Below are 23,281 nucleotides of genomic sequence, written 5' to 3'. Positions count from 1 at the left end.
AGGCTAGTATAGACGCTTTGCTGGGGAAGTGTGGTTACTGTTGAAAGTGACTGAAAAACCTTTTACGGTAGAAATACTTTACAAAAATATAACTGTATCCTTCTATGAAAATAAAACAACTTATTGGTTTATCTAGTGATTCCATTCAAGTAAATCAAAATGCCCCTTATACTTTAGTGCAACATACTGCGCTTGGATACAGCATCACTGGCTAGCTGAATGGGTGGAGCTGGGCAATGACTCGAAACGACAGAGATACAGTATCTATCAAGTCACACAGCTCTCCGACTTGGAAGTTAGCGAAGGGGGTTAGCAACTGATCCAGGTTTATTATAGAAATGTCTTGTTTTTGCAACTGTAGTGAGTTTCAAAAAAGAACTGACACTAATATAGAATATTTATTTCAACAAGTGACTCAACTTAAGGAAATCCTGGGGTAAGTTGTAAACGGACAAATACACATTTAGGAATCATGATTTGTTTCCTAGCCTACAGTATACATGTATACATGTATTGTTGGATTTGAACTTAATAACACTTTTTGCAAAAAAAGAGAATATAATCCTTAAAAAAATAATAATAAAAGAAAATTGATAGTGGACAGTATTCTGCGAGGATGGTTAAATTGCCGACGGTTTTGTTATGGTTATGTTCAAACATATTTTTGTTTCTATATTGACAGATTATGTAAACAAGCCTATCCCCATACATTTTCTGAAACTCGGGGGATAAGAGATTTTTTTTTAAAAAAACTCGAAATAGCAATTTTGAATCTTGGGGAAATGGTAACTTTACTGGGGATCAGAGACTGCATCAAACTGATACTCCAGAGGCGTGCCGAACTGAATTCAAACACAAAGTAAATACTATGTACACATTATGAGTAGAGCGGCGACTGAAACAATTAAATGTGCCTTGATGCTTTTTCGACATTAGCGCGCCTTCCTCTGCCGCTCCGAGCGTCTCTGCTGCTTGGTTTCCCTCCCGAACTGTACTTCACTGTACTTAATGCAAATGATATGCTAAAGAGTATCGTGTGTCCCACAATGCTAGCTACACTGATCAGTTGTTACGACCAGAATCAATCATGGTAGCGCCCACAGAGGAGCAACTAGTTCTCACACTTGAAATTAAGCATTTCATGAAGAAATTTCTTGTCGCCACCATCGTGCTGAGAATAGCCATCATCTTTCTTCTTTTCTTTCTCTCTTGAAGAATCGCCGCCCGAGCATCAGTCTGAAACGGGGTTAGTTACATGAAGTAATCAGAGAAAGCTATATAAGGTTTCTTGCTTATAGAGAGAATTAAAAACTACGTTCTAAACCTAACACCAAATAAAATAAAGGGAATAAAAGACAGAGGCCCCATGTCAACTTGTATCTATGTTAATATATTATTAAGCTGTTGTCATGGGAAATTTGCCTCGAGGTATGGCACAAGCACGGTTTTTGGGGTGGAACCCCATGGCAGTCGAGTGTTTTGATGTATCCTTGTCTGTTGAGGAGTATGAGGTCAGCACGAGTGGGAACGTTTGGAGGCATTTTAACATTGTGATCGGTGAGCGAGAGATAAACCTGTTTTCCAGAACCTTTCAATTAAAATATAATGTGGAATTTTGCTGTACTAATATAGCAAACTATGGGTCACTATTACATGATATAAATTATCATGTTATGCACAAATGTAAGAATTGGCTTTCTGTGGTGATGTACTTTTTTCTATATTTCTATAATCGTTTGCGTGATTTCTTTTAATTGCAATTATATGTCTTGCCCACTATTACAGTTTTGTTACAGGATACTTTAGTTTATCTCTAATGTAATTGAATCACAGTTTTACATATAGACTGCCCTGTTGTCAGGCTACGTACTAAATTCGGGGTCACTTTACTTTTCAGATAATGTCGCAAGATCGCTTTGGTTTTCAGATAACGTCCCAAATTCTGGGTCGCTTTGGTTTTTTCAGATGACATCCCAAATGTGGCAAAGTGTTTGCTTTGCCACGTTTCAGTACCTTTAACACTGTCTTGTGTCTTACAAACAGCAGATAGCATGTAAACAGGGTGGCGCCTGTATATTTATTCTCAATACACAACAACAAAGTAAATATAACAAAATCTAGTTCCACTTTGGAACCTTTAACTCAACTTTATCTAAACTAGAACCGGACAGCTATGCCGTTTCCGGAAACCAAAACCAGCACTTTATTGAAATATAAATATTAAAAGCCTTTCCACAGATCTCTCAAACACAGTTTGACCTGCTTATTTATACCTGCCTGCCTAATCCCAGACCCTCATTAAATCAGTCAGGTGATTCCACTTCTGGCTCTAGTCCAACCCTATGGCATTCTGGGGGATGTAGTCCATAAACCCCTGGACTACATCTTTCCTCACAATATTTATAATTTGGATTATTCCGCTGGGATTACTAATTTTTGGAGTGCCTTTGCAATCTCATTTATTGCATCTTCCCTTCTTTTCTTTTATTATTTATTGAAAAGATTATCTACAGAAAGTTTCACATTTGTAGCTTTCAAACAACATATAGTCAATGGGGCCTATGTACTAAGAGAGACGAGTGCATTTGGAAAAGTGCAATGTGAAACCAATAGAACTCTAGTCTGGGTGAAGCTGCAAGTGAACCAAACAAACACATCTGAATTCACTTTAAACGAAACTCAAATTCACTTTAATTTTTCTAGTGTTAAACGAAGTGAAAACCTGAAAAAAAACTTGCAAGTGAACCAAGTGTGTAAATGTTTTCTTTTTTTTTTTGTAAGGTATTTAAAAAAATAAAAAAAGTAACGTGTGCAACAATATTGTTGAATCCTGAATTGTATGACCTTATAAATTAGGTTACAACCACAACCGAGCTGTTTTGAAAATGAAAGCTAATTCTACCACAGTACCGCTACATTTAAAAGATTCATTCAACGTGTTTTACTAACTGGTTTGTTCATAAATATGTATGCTCCCACCCTGTCTTTTCACTACATTTTGTGTTAAAGATGACATTTCACTACTTAAACAGAAGTACGCAAGGGAGTGATAATTATAAAAAGAAAACAGATAGGCTAGTAGTCAGAATTGATAAAGTAATAATTATCTACCTATTATGTGTTCATTTTTAGCGTGGTTAACATTTATAACAAAATAATCTCCATGACAGCTTAAATTAGCATTTATAGTCACTGAATAAACGTAATATCCTGTTAGGTCATTGCCTGTTATCTTATAAAATCGTAATGCTTTTTAACAGTTATTTAATTTTACTTCACATCTTGAAATTGTATCCACGTTGTTCTGTACTATAGGTATTTGTACCTACTGTCCCATACGATTTGCATTGTGGACCTCGGTAAGCTATTAGCAATGGTTTCTCGCTTTATGAAAGATACAAAAAATGTACGTGTTAAAAAAACAAACTAAAAAACTAATAGCGGTAATTATGTACGTGGTAATTATTCACTCAGGGCATAATCTGTTTTGTTTACTTTTTTGAGCTGCTGTGTTCATTCTGATATATATAGTCGTTCCCCTAACATTCTACAGGCCCGGCGGGCCTAGAAAATTGGAAGTTAGTTTTCAGGTTTGTTTTAGCGGAACACACTGCAAGGCTCCTGCGTCGCCTCGCTTCCCCACCCCCTACGTAACATGACGTATGTGGTGTTTAAGTAGCCTAAATTAGTTTGATTCCACATCAAGCAATGACATTACAAAATATAATTTTTTGCTTATTAATATTTTAACGTTTGCATCATCTACAGAACAAAATGTTGGTTGGATCATGTTATTACTATCATCGCCAATAGGTAGCTAGCTAGCTAAGTTACTAATATTTGGGAAATGTTGACGCTACATCACATACACTGAGATAAATGATTCAGTTTTATCGAAATTATTACATACTGATATTTAATCGGAATTAGGCCAGACGGTCTGAAAGTAATTCATGCTCGTCTTGCTTTCATACCCTTCGCATTCAGGGCCGGTTACATTTAACTAGTGTAGTATTTTTGGTGCACATGGCTTCCGTTTTATGAATCCAGGAAAATGGGCCAGTGTGCCAAAAAGCTGAAAATTAATTTACAAACTATTTTTTTTAAAACATAACTACGAACTAATCCTAACTTTCACGCAGCACGTCACATTTGTTGTACAGCAGAACCCGAGACTGCGTACCGAAGTGCTGTGTTGGGTCTCGTTCCCGTGACATGGCAAATCTTTTACAAATCGGGTTTTCTACAACTAAGCAACCAATAAGCCAAAAGGAAAGCGTTGAAATCTATAAATCATAATATATTATGAAAAAAAAAAATGAAGACGAACATTTAAAGTGGAGGCTTCATCTGGCTTCATTATGACAGTGAAAAAAAGCAACGTTCTACCTTGTTTAGCGTCAGTTTCCCAGACTTTCCCAGCTTTATTTGTTGCGAATTCAACATTTCGTTTACATCCTATCCAGTCTCACAGTAAGATGTCCCGATGGATACCCAGATACGCAATCGAATGGTCTAACTTTTTGATTTGGGATCCGATGTATTCAGATCAAAAATTCTCTCAGCAAGATTGGCGCTGACTTGGGAGAGGCTACACAAGCGACAACGCTCTGAGAAGGATTGTTATTATTTTGTATTATGAATATTGTTTTAATAGTGTTTATATGGATGGGAATTTTGAATAGTTTCCTATTTGAATACACAGGGTGCAACATTTTTGTGTATTCGATTACCCGAACTCCGGTCCCTTACGCTTCCAAGAATAAAAGGCAAATGCATGTGTACAAGCAGACAGCATAACAGTGTAAGCCAGTAAAGTTTAGCTGGGTTCACAAAGTGTACAAACAATATCCAAGACGAGATTTCTTCGTTCAATACGAACATTTTTTTTTATTTTTGTATCTGAATAAGTCAAAAAATATTCGTTCGAATGTTCGGATATTTGTCCCAGCACTACAATTAAGTGTATAAAGCTAAACATATAATCTAAAACTATGATAATGTTTACCATAAAGCCCTTGCTTATAATGTAATGGATTATAAACAGAGTTTGGTATGACAGCAATAACGTTAAATGTTCAAATGCTTACAGTAAAAAATGTATATGTAAACCCATGAATAAAAAAATGACATAACTATTTTAAGAACTAAAGGTTAGGTTAATTAAAGGTTAAGATCAATATACATGTACATTTTATATAAATTAATTCACACATAAATAAGTACATTACATTTAAGTGACAAACAGTAAAACTATACAAACAACAAACTATAAACAGAAAGAAAATGGTAAATTGGATTTAAAGTAAATTAATTAGGATTATTTAAATTCATATTTCATAGTTGAGAAAATACAAATTAAGCATTTAAAAGCATTTAATGAAAATCATTTGAGTATGTTTTTTAAACAAAACCGTATACATAAACTTGCTCATTCTCCCTCACCCTAAAATTAACTACATAAATTATCTTTATGTTTTTTTTTAATGTTTAATGCCGAACGAAAGCTGATCATTTTAAAAACTGTGGATGCAATCTTACTATCTTTCCCTATACCCACAATGAACCTCTGTATAAATAACAAAGTGTTTTTGCACCATGTGCATATTCTACATTGAAAATAAAATACACAGCTAAAAGAAGGCCAAAGTCCTTTGTGATGTCACCTGTTTCCTCAGCTAGAATTTATTTTCCATCTATTAATTCTTTGATCTCCCTGTAAGCTAAAAAGGGTTGCCCGTGATGCCCGGTACTGGAGTTGGAACATATGTACTCTGAGTTCAGCGATGTTAAAAGAGTGTTTTTTTCATTAAACTAGTGGTAGTAGTGGCGAGGGGGGAGTGTGCGGGAAGGGGGTTTCCCAGTGGAAGTTTTTGAAAAAAGGGATTAAAACGGTGCATTGTGGCACATTTGTGCATGGTTTAAGCAGTGGTCTGCTTGTAGTGTCTGACAAAGTACTCCCATTAGTGCCATGAAGGAGCTTTATTTCAGCACTGCTAACAGCAAGGCAAGATCAACAAGATAATAAATGGAATTTGAGCATCAAAGCCCCTGCAACACTGGCTGAAAATGCGTGTGGAATTGGTGACCACACCATTGATTGTGCCCACTTGTAATATGGGAAACAGCATGCTGCAGCTCCCATGCTCAGTGTTAGTAAAGTCCTGATCTGAGACCATGTAACACAGACAGCTCTTATTACATGGTACTGTTTATTTTTCAGTAAAAACAAGTTTAAATTGCATTGAGTTAATTCTTCTATTTATGCAAAATACACCACAGCAAGCACATTTCAATACATTTTTGATATTTTCATTAACACAATCTGAGAGCTAAATTTAGTGAATGTGTTTTTTTTTTACTGCAGTTAAGTAAGCTGCAGTGCACTTCATTTTTTAATTCACTAAATGTTTTTATTTTTTCGAAGCAGTAGACTTCCAAAATACAGTCCCAGTTATTTCTGTGTGTTCTGCTTTCACCTTAAAATGGTCAGTTTGAGAAATAAACTTAAGTTTTCCCTGCAGCAGCTGAATCTGCTTTAGTCCAACAGCTACATCACTGTTTTTCATTATAGTAACGTCTTAAATTACAGTGCATGCTTCTTTGGCTGAGATATTATCAGCTCATTATCTAACTAGGGAACCTGCTGCGGAATTAAATCATCCTTAAACTCCTGGTGGTAAACAATGTAAACCAAATCTATTTGACCTGGAATAATTGTGGCTGCTAAGAAAATGCAACAGACTAAATAAATCTGTTCGTGTTGACTCAAAACTTTATTTAGGCACTCTACGACTTGACTGGCGAAAGATAACGTTGGTTTATTGGAGAAAACTATTTTTAGCTTGGTAGAGTAACCCTTTCACTTCCCTTTTTGTTTAAATATTGAGCTTTTTGCTGCATTTACAGCACTTCATTAAAATAATTTTCACAACATTTTGTTAATGCTGCATGTCCAACACACAAACTTATTTTTATTTTTGTTTTCCGATGTTCTTTTTCTAAATTTCTGGAAAGCAACTGTTCATTTTAAGCTACATTTTTACACAACAATACTACTCACACACGTTTGGTCACCATCACAACTTGTAAGAAACTCTATACATGAACTCCCAAAATGACAAGCACCTATGGGTACATAGTTTACGATATGATAAAAGGAATACGCTTCTTTGTTGCATGTGTCTAGCTATTATGTATTGTATCTAACAGTGCGATAATAGGACAACAAATGTACTAAATGATAATACCCAAAAATATTATTTTTAAATAAAAGCAGCCGGCGGTGGATTGCGCCGGTCGCCGGCTTACTTTTGACAACCCTGTTAGTGTGCGTAAAAAACTTAGAATCCGGTTTAAAATACTAAAGAGAAAGGCTTGTTAAAAGCCAAATAATTACTTACTTGTTTACCATGACATTATTTATTCCTTGTAATATTACAGTTACTAGGAAACTGTGCACAATAAAAACCCACCTAACACAACATTATCCAATCACTGGTTAGCCGTGTTCTCTGTGCAGCCAATCATGAGTCTTTTGCGGCCGTGACTCGAGTCTGAGTCCCGGACTCGAGTCCTACAAGTCTGCTATTAATTAACAGTTTAATTTGACTTTACCTTTGGAAATTAATGCAATCCTTTATCCTTAATGTTTGCTGTAAAACCCATTTCATGGTAGCCCCTCACTAGGTTAAATGATCTGAGTAAATGTATAAATAGATATCATTGTAATATCGCCAATGTATTTTATTTAATAAAAAAGCAAAAATGTTGTACAAATATATTTCTCCACATTTTATAAGTTTTGTTGAGTATTTCAATGTTAATAAAAACACCTAAACGTTTTTTTTATATTGCCTTCCAGTATCATTTATTGTTATTTTGTTTTCTGATATTGATTACAAAGACGAGGCCATGGATGTCAAGACTGCAAGATAAACAAAATGATGCTTGAAGATGCAATTCGGATGGCAGACCAATCCAAGAAAGAGCTAGAAGATTTCAGGGAAAGGTACTGATTAATTGTAATGAAGATTATTGTCAGTGACACTTGAGTTTTTTTTTTAATTTTAATTTTATTTTGCTAATCTGTCACATGTAGTGTCTCTTTTGAGGAGTTTGGGTAAAATATATTTAAAGGGAACATTCTCTGATTGCTCAAACTGCATAAACATCTCTTAATAACAGATGCACCACAACCCATTATGATAACAATGGGTTTGCATTTGCTTGTATTTTAGTGTGATAAATCCCTGTTTAACATTGTACAAAATTGAGAATTTCATGTGATGTTATTTAGGTGTGATGACTAGAATTAAGTAAGGAAACACCTTAATTCCACATAACATAACTCAGCAGAGGTAACATTTTTATCTTTATATATATATAAATGTTTTACCATACCACAGTTAAAAATTGCTGTATAATAAAAAATAAGTGCTTGTATATTATTATATATATATTAATAACAAAAACTAATTAGAAAAAAATAAGAAAAACATATTATAAGCTATATTTCTTCACCAGTAAAATTGAAGTTAAATTTAGATTTGTAAAATACCAAATTTTGACCTTTTTTATCAAAAAAATGTTGTTACCTAAGAAAATTATGCCAACCATTTACATTTTTTGAATATGAACTCCTCAGACCTTTATTAACATAAAACTTACTCCTGTTAATACTAATGAAGTTTTATTTATAAAAGCAATACTTGTTATGGTAATTACATTAGAGTTACAGTAATAACAACACATTACAGTAATGATAGTTATGGATTTAAACAGTGATTTAAGTAGTTTGTAATGACACTACACAGACTTCAAATGGATATTTTATTAGAAATAGTAAAATTCTGTAAGACATTACAAACTTTCAACCACTTACAGCTGGTTTCACAGACACTGATTAGCACTAATCTTGGACTGTTTGTGAAAGAGTATGTAGCTGGGTTCCGAAAAATATAGCGTTACACGTCCCCACGTGTTGCTACAACTGTTTAAATAAGCCCCACGTGTTGCTACAACTGTTTAAATAAACCCAGGTGTTATTTGCAGGGAGAGAGACAGACACAAAAATCTGCAGGTTTAATGCGCTACTGCGCAGTTTATTTAACAAAATAAAACAGACAAAACACTTGACAAAACACACTTAACAAAATAAACGGCACAAGGGCCAAAACAAAAGGATTTACAAAAACTCACAAATGTAAACAAGACGGGACAGCACAACATGGAACAGAAACAACCACCTCCACCTCTATCACCAACATTAATTCTAACTAACACCCATGAACACCTATTTTATACACATGTGGCTGTCGGCTCCAGACACATTCCCATGTGTTTTAACAGGGAGAAATTTAACCCCCTCCCTGCCAACCCAATATTCCCCACACAAACACACACTGGCAGAGCTTCCACCCTGCCATACTGTTACAGTACCTGTAATTTTTATTTTTATTGTTAACATCCTGACAACTTTTTACACTTATACCTTTAAAGACTGTTTCAAAGCTTGTTTCAAAATGTCCGCTGTAGTGCACTGATAGCATAAGGATGATTGCAGGTAATACGGCAATAGCAATCCATGATGTGCGGAACAGAAAAGCCAGAGCACTTGTTGTTATGTTTTTTTTTTAATTGTTCTTCCTGCAGTGATTTAGAGGATAGCTCACAATCCCCAGTGCACTAGAGCAGACATTTTGAAAAGAACTTTGAAACAGACTTTAAATGTATAAGTGTACAAAGTTGTCAGGATATTAACAATGAAAAGAAAAATTACAGGTGTTATTTAAACAGTTCTAGCAACACATGGGGACGTGTAACGCTACATTTTTCCAAACCCCGCTACTTACTCTTTAATGTAAGATAGTATTGAGATTAGTGCTAATCAGGATCTGTGAAACCAGCTGTAAGTGTTGATCAAGAGTAACATTTCACTGTAACATTTCACCCCCCCCCCCCCAAACACATTAAAAAGCAATCGTATCCTGATGACTTTTAAAACAAAGGTGTTTAAAACCACAATGTGGCCACATTAGAGCTCTCAAACTTGTCAGAACTCTCAGTTCATTTGGTACACAACATTCCTTATATAAGTCTCAAATGTCCAGTGTTGAAAGAAACACATGTTTTAGTAAACTTGTCTTTTTATTGGTTCTACACTTGGTTTAAGAAATCTGTTTGCAAGCCCAGCTTTCAGTTAGTGTTGCACTTTCTTGGTCATTTCACCTGGTGGTCATTTCACTTAGTCACTTCATTGGCTTCTTTTTTGTCATAAACCAACCAGTTGTTGCCCCTGTAACTGACATGCCTTCAGCCAGAAACATGTTTTGACCCAGAAGACACTGCTGAGGTGAAATGACCCACTAAGAGTGAGTGCAAATAGATAACATGAGAGTAAGGCATAGAAACTGATAACTTATATCACATTGCATGTATATCACACTGTGCTTATATCACATCGTATGTATATCACACTCAGCTCGCTGAAACCAAAACATTTAATCCTGGGGTTAATAATACAGTCTGTATGGTTTATACTGGCATGATTATTTCATTGTTTTTTAAGGATGAAAGTCAAGATTTCCAAGGAGATTGGTGTCAGGGGAGATTTGTCAGAAAACATCAATGACCCCTGCAGAGAGACAGAGCTTCTGAAAATGTATGAGATTCTGAAGAACCAAACCTGGGAACAAACAAAAGAATGGATATTGAATGGAAAACATATAGCCCCTAAACATATTTTTAAACTTGGAGCTCAGATCATAAAGGTTAGTTGTTGTTTCCTAATTTTTTGCAAATGCATTACAATTGGGTATATCAGTGTGCCCTTCTGTTTCTATTACCTTGTTGAGTGTCTGTGCCTCACTGTTTTCAACGCAACATCCAAAAAGTTTCTGTCAATTCTGATTGCGCATCCATTGCGATCCAAAATGTAACAGTTTAATGCTGTTTGTCAATGTATACTTTATACTTAGGGCTTCTGGTTTTCGGTTTTTATTCATTACATTTTTCAGTGCTTATTTTAGCTATTTTTGAGTTTTATGTAAATTGTTTTTTTTCAGGGCTTTCGCTTTTTATATACTGTATGAAATTACTGTTTTCAGTTACTTTACAAAATTCTTGGATTTTTTTCTGTCACAATATGTATGAACTCAACAGTACTTGCACACTTCAGTTGTACCTTCTTTCCTTTGCTGTCTTCCACAACGAAATCCTTATGGTCACAGACATATTCTTCTGGGGTTTCTGTGTGTTTAGGCATTTTTTTACATTTCAACACCATTTTTAATTCAGTTTTCAATTCCACGAGCGTGTAAATACTCCCTATGATGGAACTGTAACATAGCTTTAAATCTCACGAGCAAGAACAATCCTTCGCTTCTAGTAATTGTCACCTCGTTTTAAATCCTGCACGCGTGTTAAAATCCTCCAATAGAAATGTATGAATGTGCTGCCAATCAGTAGTTTTTTTGATTGTATGGTTGATTTCCTTGTATTGGGGGTGTTTTATCATTTTTTCTCGGTTAAAACCGAAAATCAGAAGCCCTATTTATACCCTCTTAATTTGTATTTTTTTTTCATCTGTTTTCTATATAATGATCCCATGGCCAATTGTTCTGCAAGTTTTTTCTCTAAACCAATTCCCCCATACCTATTTGATAAAATGAGAGTGCTGTGCATTCAATTTGCAATAGTAAAAATAGAGTGCTGTACATTTTACCATTCATAACCAGTTCAATTTCCTTATTTAACATTGCTGTAGTTTGTTTTGTTTCCCGTTTCATTCTGCACTTATCCATAGGATTTATCATTGAAACATCGTCCAATTGATCCCTGTTGCAAATAAATAATACATTTATTCATATTAATCTAGATATACAAATAAACAAACAAACAAGAGAAAAAAAACATAGCACAGCGAAATATGGACGGGAAGAATTCTGAACCATGGCTAGCCACAGTATATGCACACCTGCCTCCGTAAGTGCACTGTGCTGATGTGCTGTACAATAATACAATGTTCTGATTCCCAACCAATGTCAGAAGTGCAGTGGATAGATAACTTACCTCAGATCCGACAATGGAATCAGGCTGTCAGAATTTGTCTTCTTTTTAAAAGTATTAGTCTTTCAATATAGTACTGATGGCCTTTGTTTATAAATTGCATTATTTTTTTAATAAATTTAGTCGTTCCCGGTGATTTTACCCCAGTTTTCTCCCCAATTTGGAATCGCCAATTGTGTTATTAATCCCGGTTCACCGCTGCACCCCCCCCAGCGACTCGGGAAAAGGAGGCTGAAACACGCGTCTTCCGAAATGTGTTCCTGCCAAACCGTCATTTTTCACACTGCGTATCCACAGTGAAGCTGCCAGACCTATAGTGCCGGAGGACAACACAGATCTGAGTGGTTCCACTGCAGACCAGCAGGCACCCTATAGCCACAGGGATTGCTGGTGTGCAGTGAACCGTGGATTGCTGTGCCAACCTAAGCCCTCCCTACTCGCGCAGAACCCCGATCATGGTCGGCAGTGCCATAGCCTGGATTTGAACCTGCGATCTCCAGGCTATAGGGCGCATCCTGCACTCCACGCGGAGCTCCTTTACTGGACGCACCATAAATTGCATTATAAAATTCCAGCTTAATGCCTTTTCGTGCGTGACTTGCAATGACAGATCTGCATTAATGTTTGTGTTACAGAACACCGGCAGGTCCCCAGGTTCTGTGGTCTGCACAGTTATCACTGCACCACAGATACACTGGGTTAAGCAATGTTTTTTTCTTTCTACAGTACATACTTTGTCAAGTGGCCATGCAGTAAAGTCACAGAACCAATCTTCAAAACTGCACATTTGAGACCGTATAATGAATGGATGTGCATACCGGATTTAGATAACTACAATTACTTTACTTTTAAATATAATACAATATCATAACCATATGTAATAATTGATTTACAAATACATTATTTTTGTGTTATAGGAAACGTTTGTTACCTCCAAAAAGGACATGACTGCTAGGATAACGAAAATAAAGGAAGCAATCATGATCTTACCTACAAGTGAAGAATCCAAAGAAAATGAATTGGTCAGCCAAAAGGTATATTAGAATACTGTTGTTGTAATTGTGTTACTACATAATATATGGATGGTACTCATTGGTTCACTACCCCATAACACAGAATCCAGCTTCTCTGGATATATGTAAGAACTTGTGTGACACACGGATGACCAGACAGACAAACATACAGGGTGCTTCCATATCCTGTACCCCAGATTGTTCATAACTTTTGTTAAAGAAACAAGCTGTCCACTAGTTATATGCAAAACTGTAAGTTTAACAGGCAGACATGGACAGAGAGAGAGAGAGACAGCCTATGAGACAATATGGAAAGCCATTCTCTCAATATATGCAAATATTTAAACTAGGGGTTTTAATTGATTAATGATTAATCACACCTGTGGGCTTTGATCGATTAAAAAAATAAAAAGCATCTTGAAAAATGGTGAGGGTACTTACTGGAAGGTATACCCGATATTTCACAATATCTCAGAATGAAGAAAAAAGACTGCAACTTTCAACTTTCAGTGCTTTCCTTTCACGGCAGTACTACAAGTTTATTCTATCATCTTAGTCACAAGTATGCTGATTTTTCTTTTTATTCAATTTATTGTCAGAAAATTAATATAGAAAAACTTGTTTGTTTGACAAAATGGCTGGCTTAGTGATTTAAATGACAGTGTATATAGTTAGTGTTTGCTGTTAGGAGTGTTAAAACGTAAGCTGAAGAAAGCTAAAGAAATGTCCAATGCTGGAGAAGTTTTTTTTTTTTTTTTATGTTACATATAATCTAAAAGCTAAATTAAAAATGTAATCAGTTTGTGTTATAGTTTACTGATTTATAATGTTATGTGCTGCCGTGCTTGCAGGGTGGCGGAGGAGTTATTAGGAAATCCTGGGTTGTCATACAAACATGCAGTCAGTGTCTTACTTTGGCCTCTTCAAACTTGCAAGAATATCAGTTCACATTCCTGTATGCATAACTGGAAAAGGCATAATCAAGTTACTGTGTATCCTGGAGACACAATAATTAATGTTACCTGGATTGGTTTCACAAACATCTGTCTGGAAGGGGTTTTCTTTCACAGATCGGCCGGCTACAATAGCTTTATGTTAATACTTTGTATTTCTTGTAATTTCAATATTATTTCATATCACTAGCAAACAGGTGTGAATAATCGATTAATTGGATAATACATCGGATGATTAATCAATCAATAGAAAATGTCAAGATTAAAACCCCTAATCTAAACTGTGACTGCGTAAGGGAAAAAAAAAAACATTCATGGCATCTCAGGTTATTTACCTAGCTGCTACTGTACTGAATATTGATTCATTTGCTCTTCCTAATTAGTTTCTAAAAAAACTTTTTGTTGTCTGTTTTTTAACTGTAGCTGCCCCAATATCTCAGTGTATCCCACCCTCTCTATACATCAGAAAAAAATACCTTCATATAAATGAATTATTGTAAAGGGAGAATATGTTAGGATTTTTCTAAACAAATTGTTTTTTAGCTTTCAGATGACATGGAAACAGCTATTAAAAATCTCCAAAAAAGATTTTCAAGCTGCAGCATGGATCTCTACAGGGAGCTGGCAATGGTAAGATGATAACTTGCATCAGGAATAAAATATACACACACTTCTGTTCCATATTTGATTCCTTTTAATCTAGAATAAAAGCAGAAATGAGTTTATGTGAAGTACCATCTGCAGAAAGTGAAAAGCTGGTATCTCATTCCAATATAATATATCGAGAGGAACGGTAGTTCCTCGCACCAAGTTATCAGCGAAGCTCGAGAACTGCCAGTGACTGTCTATACACAAGGATAGTTTACGTGTTTTCAGGGTATTGGCGCAGCAAAACTAAATCAGCCAAAAGCACCATTCCTCATTTAATTTGTAGTTCCCAACAGTCTTAGGTGAAATGTAGAAAAATAAGGAAATACCTGTGTGGCAGGATGACAGAGGTTTGAGGCTCAGAGACAGTGGAAGGGGCAAAATAATGATCTTTATTAAACAAAAATAATCAAATAAATAGGCACAATGGCCCAAACAAAAGGTCTAAACAAAATACAGAAATGTAGGCTGGGCATTAGCCTTCACTACAGTTTCTTTCTCAAAAAAACTAAACAGCACAGCACACCAACAAACAAACTCACCCAAAAACCCCTCACACAAAGGGTTTCACCTGCCTTTTATAGTCTGTGGCTGGAGCCCAATTAACTAATAATTAACAATTAAACACTTAAGGCTCCAGCCACATTCTCACATGTATTTTACAGGGAGGAATTTAACCCCCTCCCTGCCAATCCAAAACAAACAAGAATTCTAAGAAAAACAACAGTAAAAATAACAATAATAAACACAAATTATAGGAGCGAGCTGGCACCCCATCACAACCTGTCATACAGTAAGAGAAATAGGTCGCCAAAGTAATGTAAAAATGTCCATCTTCTTTTTATGTAGACCCCAGGCACTTTTATCCATGCATATGTATATTACAGGATATCTGAGTTTAATGACAATTAACTTATTTTGTCAACATAAGGTGCTTTCACACAGAGGAGTTATGACGGTTCAGAACCGCCACTGAAGCGGCTTATAGGTCTGTGTGAATTGCCTATACCGCCACAGAACCATCATATTTTATATGCCTTGCGAGGTAGTTCAGAGACGGCACTGAACCGTCATAACTGCCTGTGTGAAAGGCGATACCGCCACTGAAGCGCTATAGTGGGTGTGGCTTCAAAGTCAACATGCCACGCCACTATAGCGTAGGTAGGTAAGGGGCGTGCATGCAGCCCCGGAACCTCTAGTTAAAAATCTCATAAAATGCTTTCTTTTAAAAATTCTCAACACAGCTGTTTAAAAGTCTGCAAGTTCTTGTGTTCGCGCTAAAGAGAGACAGTCCGCTGCCACGTTTGTAGCCTTTAAATTATTGTACGATTTCAGCTTGAGTGCCTTTAAGTAAGATGACACTGGCTGCAACTCTATTGTCGTTTTTTATACACAAATAAGCTTACTTGATTTGAAAAATGTCAGCACGGTACAAGCAACTTCTTACACTACTTGGTTTGATTAAATGAGTAGTACACAACAAAATATGAAAGCTGAACATTAATTTCAACAAAGAACAACTGCAACTTTCTAATGAAAAACACACACACACACATATATATATATATATATATATATATATATATATATATATATATATATATATATTGTAGCCTACTTCAGTAGGAACATTAGCCTGCTATATTATATTAAACCAAAACAATAAAAATAATAACGATCTGGTTCTCTTGCCCTTTTCAATGAATATAATTTAATTCATCGAGAATAAAAACATACTAAGTTAACAACTGCCTAGCCTAAGTTTAATTAATCATTTTTGTAATCTACCAGCGGCTTCTGTTGTGTACAGATCGCTGATAATAGTGCAAACTGTGGGTCAAACCAGTGTTCATGTTGAGGTATGTATTTTTTTTTTAATCAATGTCGTCCTTCTGGAGTCTTCTGAATGCCTTTTAATTTGTTTGTTTTTTAAAACATTTAAATGCAAAACGATAACAAAACATGTATACAGGCTTTTTTTTAAATTTGTAATTATTTGTCCTGCGGTTACCTTTAATTAATTTCTCTGCACGCACTACTACTTTGTATATGATGTAGAATACGTGATTGTAAACATCTAACACTAGTACGTACAATACTCTTTCAAATAAACACGTTATGATTTTGAATGTGCGCTTCTTAGGGTCGGTATTATTGTCATTGCTTGCGCCCTGGCACCTTTTTCTTTAAAAATTAGGTCTTGTCAGTGTTTCAGATTGCACGAGAATAGTCTGTTGTTGCCATGAGAACAATCTGTTGATTGACAGGTTTGAAAGTTGTACTCGCTTGATCTCTTTGGCTGTGTGAAAGGGTTATGATGGTATTACACTGGCATAGATTGCGCAATTTCATGCTGTGCGAAAGGGTATTTTACACACTCGTTAAAATGTTTCAGAGATGGCACAGTAGCTGCATTTCTGTGTGAAATATACTAGAGAACGCATTTATTTTGACGTCTGTATCATTTATATTAAATGATTTCAGTTTTAAAATGGAATGTTTGCCTGCAAAAAAATCTTTCTTTATATAAATAAAAAAGGTCTGGTATATGTGGGATTTGAGCCTATAACTAGGCTTGCTACTATTCGATTTTTATTTTTATGCCAAATTGACGATTAATATCAACTTTTATTTTTGAAAGAATTTACTGGGGGATTTTTTTTCTTTATTTTTCAATTCAAGCAGAGGATGGGTGAAATCGACCTTTATGCTTAAAAAAAAACAAAAAAAAACTTTTTATGCCATTGAGAAACGTCTCATTTAGAGAATCCCCTTTATCATATTCGACATGCAACAAAACCATGGTTACCAACATTCTAATTGAAATAACAGCGAAGCTATACCTAGATATAGATCCTACACACATTTTTAAAAAAATATCTCAAATAGACCGTAGAAAACGCAGCATATAAAGTGTTTTACACAGACTTTTATAGCATACATTTACAAGTAAAAACAATATGCACAGAACAAAACATTAGATAGTTGAACAGAACTAACTTGCACTTATTCCGAGCTCCGCCCCTCTGTTAAGCACAGCTGAACTCACTGGAGGCAAGGCAGACTGGCCCGCTTCGTCCTGCCGTGGAGACTTCTGCCGTCGGTCAGGGTATTGTGCACAATACTCATTAAGTCTTTTCCTCTTGCGCCCCATTTTCAAATCAAACTAGTAACTGTCACCGTATATATGCAAATAGCAAACGCTTACTTACACCTTAACCCGCTCATTTCAAAGTAGGCGCTTTGAATGACAAGCTATAGCTGGCAAATGAAAGTGCACAGTCGGTCTGATGATTGACAGTCATTTAAACGAATGAAAGCATTCTAGCGCTGCTTCAGCCAACGAGACCCCTAGCCATTCAGAGCGGAACAGAGACGGGGATAAAAACTACACAGACAAGGTGATTTCTTAAATTATTATTTTTGGTAAAAAATAAAAAAAAAATAGCGAGGGGTTTTACTGACGTTTATCCTATATCAATTTATTTCAGTTGAACTCCTATTTTTTGGGAATTCGACGTTTAACAAGCGTTACCGATTACAATTGAAAAGTAGCAAGCCTAATTATACCCTTCAGTTTGCAAGCGTGTTGTGTTAACTATAGTGCTACACGATTAGTTGAGACAAGCAGTATTTTGACAGATGAAATCAGCCAGCTGAGAATTCTCGGGACTTTGTTATATTTTTGAGATTTTTCGAGCTGTCATTTATCTTCATCATCCTCATTCTGAGAATTTGATCTTGAGCTCTGAAAATGTTTGGTTTCCTGTCAGTGTAACGCTCATTGTGGTCCCTAATGGCGCAAGGAAGTACGATTTCCTTTCTCGATACTGGTCGAGAGTAACGCTATTTGTGGTCCCCACTGGACAAGAAGGAACATTTAATTTCTGAGAATTAGCTATGCTGAAGGATAGTCTATATATTTGGTAAAAGTAAAACATAAATAAATACATTAATATAAATAATGAAATAAATGAATACATAGACATTTATGTATTTATGTATTTATCTTGATATTTATTTATTTTTCACTATCATATAAACACTGCCATTTAATTCTGTATGAATATTTAATAGTTGTTCAATTGTATATTAGTGAAGATTTTTGTACATAAAGGTCGTCATGCTTTCATATATTTTTACTTTCAAATTAAAAAAATATATTCTAACGACCCGGACAATTGCTTTGTTGCAGGACTTGTTGTCTGTTCAGTTTGTCTCGTCTGTCTTTTATATATGTTACATGTATTGTAAGGGGAATGGGACGGGTCACGCCGTTAGTGAATGGGGAGAATGTGTGTTGTTGTTTATGGGGGTTGCAGAGCATTTGAGAATTCAACACTGTCTCCCTGAGTTAGGGTTGCCATCTGTCCGGGTTTGACCGGACAGTCCAGGAATTGGCATCTGTGTCCAGGTGGCAGGAATTAACAAACCCGGACACCCTGATGTCCGGTTTTTAAGTCAAACACATAAGAAACACCAGCCTTCCTATAATATTTTCTTTGACATACATTAGTTGCTTAAACAATTTCCACTATCTTATTAGAAAAATGTACTGTTTAGTACTGATCTGTACATTCTACTTTGTCCCCAGCATTTGAATAAAGCTAAAGACAACGAACACATCCACGTGATGTAATCCATGTGAGGGGTTGCAGTCACGTGGCTACATACTGTTGGTATTTGCAACCACAGAGCATACTTCTTACCTCCAGTCACAGGAATAAGAAAGATATAATTTATGATGTGCAGATACTTGGAATTTGTGACCTCTACTGTGCACCATCGGTGAGCGAGCACACTTTGACCTGATTTGACCAAGTTTCTTTTGTCCTTTTAAGAAAACATACTTACCGGTACATGTTATTAAGAAAAAATACATTTTCAATAGTTTGTTACAAAACACAGTACTAGTATGAATTATATACAGTATTTCTATGTTCGTATATAAACGTTTAACACCACCCCGCTTAATTGTTAAATTGTATTACAGTATACTACAGTTTTGATAGACCACGGCTGATCGAGAAATATGTTCGGGTTAGGTCTGTGGAAAAGGTGGCAACCCTATCCGAGTACTACTTCCTAAACATGGAAATGTTACAATATACTAAATAAACAGATCAAGCTTATTATGATCGTTTGCAAAATCAGCTGAAAACTTAATTGGGATAATACATAATCATTATGTTACTTGTTAACAATGGTAACTTTACTGCCATACTACTTGCAAATGTTATGAAATGGAAGTACAAACTTTGTGGTGTGAAAGCTAGGATGTCTGCACTGCAAGCTGCATTGGAAGCATGGCTTGGGTTCAATTCCCACACAGGATTTATATTGCAAACTTAAAAAAAAAAATTAAATGTATTTTATAAATGTATGTATTTTAATATATTTTATTCATGTGAAAAAATGAATATATATATGTGAATTAAATACTTCTTTAACTTCTTAGATGTTGTCACCGATAATTGTCTCAATTATCATACTTTATTCATTAAAACAAGGTAAGAACAGGTATGCTGACGCGTTTCGACATGTTGTTTTCATCAGAGCATATTGAAAGCAGGACTCATTAGATCTATTAAATGCACCCGGTATTCATTGGCATTTAACACCATTATCCGATTACTAGAAATAGTAATCTAGCAGTCAATCCATTCAATTCACATTGCATATACATAACAATCTTATTAAACATTATTGTTGATTCAACAATCCTCACAGATATAGGTTCAGTTATTGATCCACTATGTCAATGTATATATATATTTTTTTTTATTTACAACCCTTTGTCCTTACACTCTCTTTATTTGTTTCTGATGCATGTGATGTTCTTAACCGTATTAATGAAATCAGGGTGGTCCTCGATAATATTCTTGTGCCACTTGATGTCACCAGTTTGTACACCAACATCCCACATACAGGGGAAATGCTGTCACTGTCTATTTAAATTCCAGACCCACTGAGGTTATTCCACCCTCTCAATTAATTATAGATTTACTTGATTTGTGCTTAAATTCCAATTATTTTGTGTTTGAAGGTCATTATTTTTCCCAGATAAAGGTTACAGCAATGGGTGCAGCATTTGCTCCCAATTATATGGGATTTTGGGAGGAGAAATTAATCTACACTAATAACCTCTTTTTAACATGTATCTCTCTATGGCTTAGGTACATTGATGATGTCTTAATATGGCTGGGATCACCGACTCTACTTGATAATTTTGTGGATTATATTAATTCCGCAAATAGTCATTTAAAATTTATATATGAATCTGATCTAGATAGAATACATTTTTTATACTTAGAAATATCTAAAGGTAAGAACAGCACCTTACAAACTACTGTATTTAGTAAACCAACAGATCAGAATTCGTTACTGGTAAAAAGTCAACATCCTCGCTCACTGATAAGAAATATACCAAAAGGTCAATTCTTACGGGTAAGAAGGAACTGTAGCACAGAGTCACAATTTGAAATGAAATCTGAAGAAATGCACTCCAGATTTATTACATGAGGATATGACGACCATATTCTTAAAGAAACAATGTACAAAGCTAAAGATTGTGATTGAGAGATACTTCTTAATTTACCTCCTAATTTGCATAAACTTTTTTTTTTCAGAAAATACTTAAGTCTAAATTACAGCTACATATGGGGGATTATGGTCTGATCCGTGATTTCACCGCTGAATGCTATAAAGTGAGCTGTTTGATGACTTTGCACATTCCTCCACTTCAGCCTTCCTGGGAGTTCCATACAAGTGGAGAAAGCAACAATCAAGACAAAATTCTCTTTCCAGCTATTGTAAATAGCTGGAAAAACAGTGCAGCGGAGCTGTAGCACAAAAACATAATTTACAGCTTTCAATATTCTTATGATGTGATGATGAACATACAATAATACCCATGCACAGAGGCTTCTGAAAGTCTCTTGACACAGTGCAGATTTATGATGTGTGATTTTTGTGGACATCATATAACTTCATTTTCTTTGCTATTGTTTAAATACAGCATTATATTTACTCACATGTTGCTCTCCCTCTTTAAGATGAGTTTCTTTAATTTTTAGTTTCAATGGCAGCTATTTACATTGTTCATGTTTTAGCTGCACATAGATCTTAATTAAAGGTCTTTTGAACACAAGGTTGTGGTGTCAGAAGACTTATATTTATTAATGTTAAATGCCACGTATACTGTATTAAATCTGTTTTCTAATAATTAGTTCAAATGTGATTTTGCTTCTCAGTTGAAGGCTCCACTGATAAATGTATTTAATCTTATACAAATTGTTAGCAACATCTTCCAGGGTATAGCAGTACTGTAGACTTGGTGGGCAACATCAGCTTAAACATTGTATGTTTGTATGTTGTATGGTTATTTCTGTTTTGTTTTTTGTACTTTTAGCAAATCATGATTGTATATTGCTAAAGACATGTATGCAAATGTATGTATAACTTTTATTAAATAATGGTATTTCTGCTTACTTGCCGCATATTATTTATAAAAGCTGTGATGATATTTCTTAAATACATTGATTTGAAGAGCCAGCATCATCTATAATTATACAGACATTTAGCAAATGTTACTATGTCAATATAAGAGAATCCGGCAACTGGAATGAGTTGCTCCTGAACTCAGGTCCTTTAGCACGTAAATACAGACTATATCAAAAAGTGAATAAAACACAGTAACTGAGTAATTGAAATAAAAAAAATGCAAACATCGTAAACTTGGAATGATTGCAAACGTCATAAAATATTTAAAAGATTCAGAAAATAAATCTGTATTTAAAGGGAATGTTTATGGTTCATAAAGTTTAAGAAAAAAGTGTCCTATCATTGTGTGCAAGTTTTCCGTTACTCTGATGCATTGCACTGCTTTTTGGTTGCAGTTTGAACATTAAAATGATAATGCATTGCATTGTACATGGATTCTCAGCCTCAAAACATTGGAAGACTGCGTGGGACTGACACAAATTACCTCTGATGTATTACACCCACCATAGTAAAAACAAGTTGTAAGGTAATGTCAACGTTACCTCTAGCAAATGCCATTAAGTGGTTCAAAACAACCAGAAATCAGTGCAGAAAGAAGAAGCATGCACTCTGTGTGGTGACCTTGAACCAATGATGTTTCTTATCTACATGAGTGGTTAATTAGCAAAATTGTCAAATTTGCAGACGACACAAAGCTTGAGGAAGTGGCTCACATGCCTACAGCCACCTAGTAAATATAAAAAGATTTAGACCACATATTATTTGGTATCCCCTGTGTTTCTCACTATAAATACACCCAATATCAATCAAACCCTTTGCGTGTGATAATGGGGCACAGGTCGACACTGGAAGTTTGATATTTCTAGGAGCCCCACTGCCTGAAATGCACAGGGGATACCAAGTAATACAGCCATAGACTAAGATATTGTCAGCTGTCTAATTTGGTATCCCCTGTGTTTCTCACTGGCAGTACCAATCTTGTGTGTACTGTATATAAAAGAAATATATAAAAAAATATGGTATCTGTAAACAGTAACGTTATATGTAACACATTATGCATTTTTAATATAATTACACGACTCGTGTTTATTCCAG

At 35.3% G+C, this 23,281-nt stretch overlaps 1 protein-coding gene across 2 annotated transcripts; it reads left to right on the top strand.

The window, feature by feature from the left end:
• Nucleotides 1-281: 281 nt before the first annotated feature.
• LOC131736933 (uncharacterized) lies at nt 282-22,173 on the top strand. 2 transcript variants are annotated; one of them, XM_059022749.1, is made up of 6 exons: nt 282-436; nt 7,907-8,011; nt 10,571-10,772; nt 12,987-13,103; nt 14,579-14,665; nt 21,313-22,173. In XM_059022749.1, the coding sequence occupies exons 1-6, from the start codon at nt 339-341 to the stop codon at nt 21,529-21,531; spliced, it is 828 nt and encodes a 275-aa protein (XP_058878732.1). In that variant the 5' UTR covers nt 282-338; the 3' UTR covers nt 21,532-22,173. The 2 variants fall into 2 exon arrangements, with proteins under 2 accessions (XP_058878732.1, XP_058878733.1); XM_059022750.1 differs by having other exon boundaries at nt 19,278-22,173.
• Nucleotides 22,174-23,281: the final 1,108 nt, after the last annotated feature.

The sequence above is a fragment of the Acipenser ruthenus genome, chromosome 4 (assembly GCF_902713425.1).
Source record: "Acipenser ruthenus chromosome 4, fAciRut3.2 maternal haplotype, whole genome shotgun sequence".
Lineage (NCBI taxonomy): Eukaryota > Metazoa > Chordata > Actinopteri > Acipenseriformes > Acipenseridae > Acipenser > Acipenser ruthenus.
This window is presented reverse-complemented; position numbering and strand designations above follow the sequence as displayed.

Bases quoted from the DNA above. Each gene is read 5' to 3' on its own strand.
- LOC131736933 (XM_059022749.1), top strand. From the start codon at position 339: ATGTCTTGTTTTTGCAACTGTAGTGAGTTTCAAAAAAGAACTGACACT. The intron at 437-7,906 runs GTAAGTTGTAAA...TTGATTACAAAG, and splicing joins CAACTTAAGGAAATCCTGGG to ACGAGGCCATGGATGTCAAG. The intron at 13,104-14,578 runs GTATATTAGAAT...ATTGTTTTTTAG, and splicing joins ATGAATTGGTCAGCCAAAAG to CTTTCAGATGACATGGAAAC.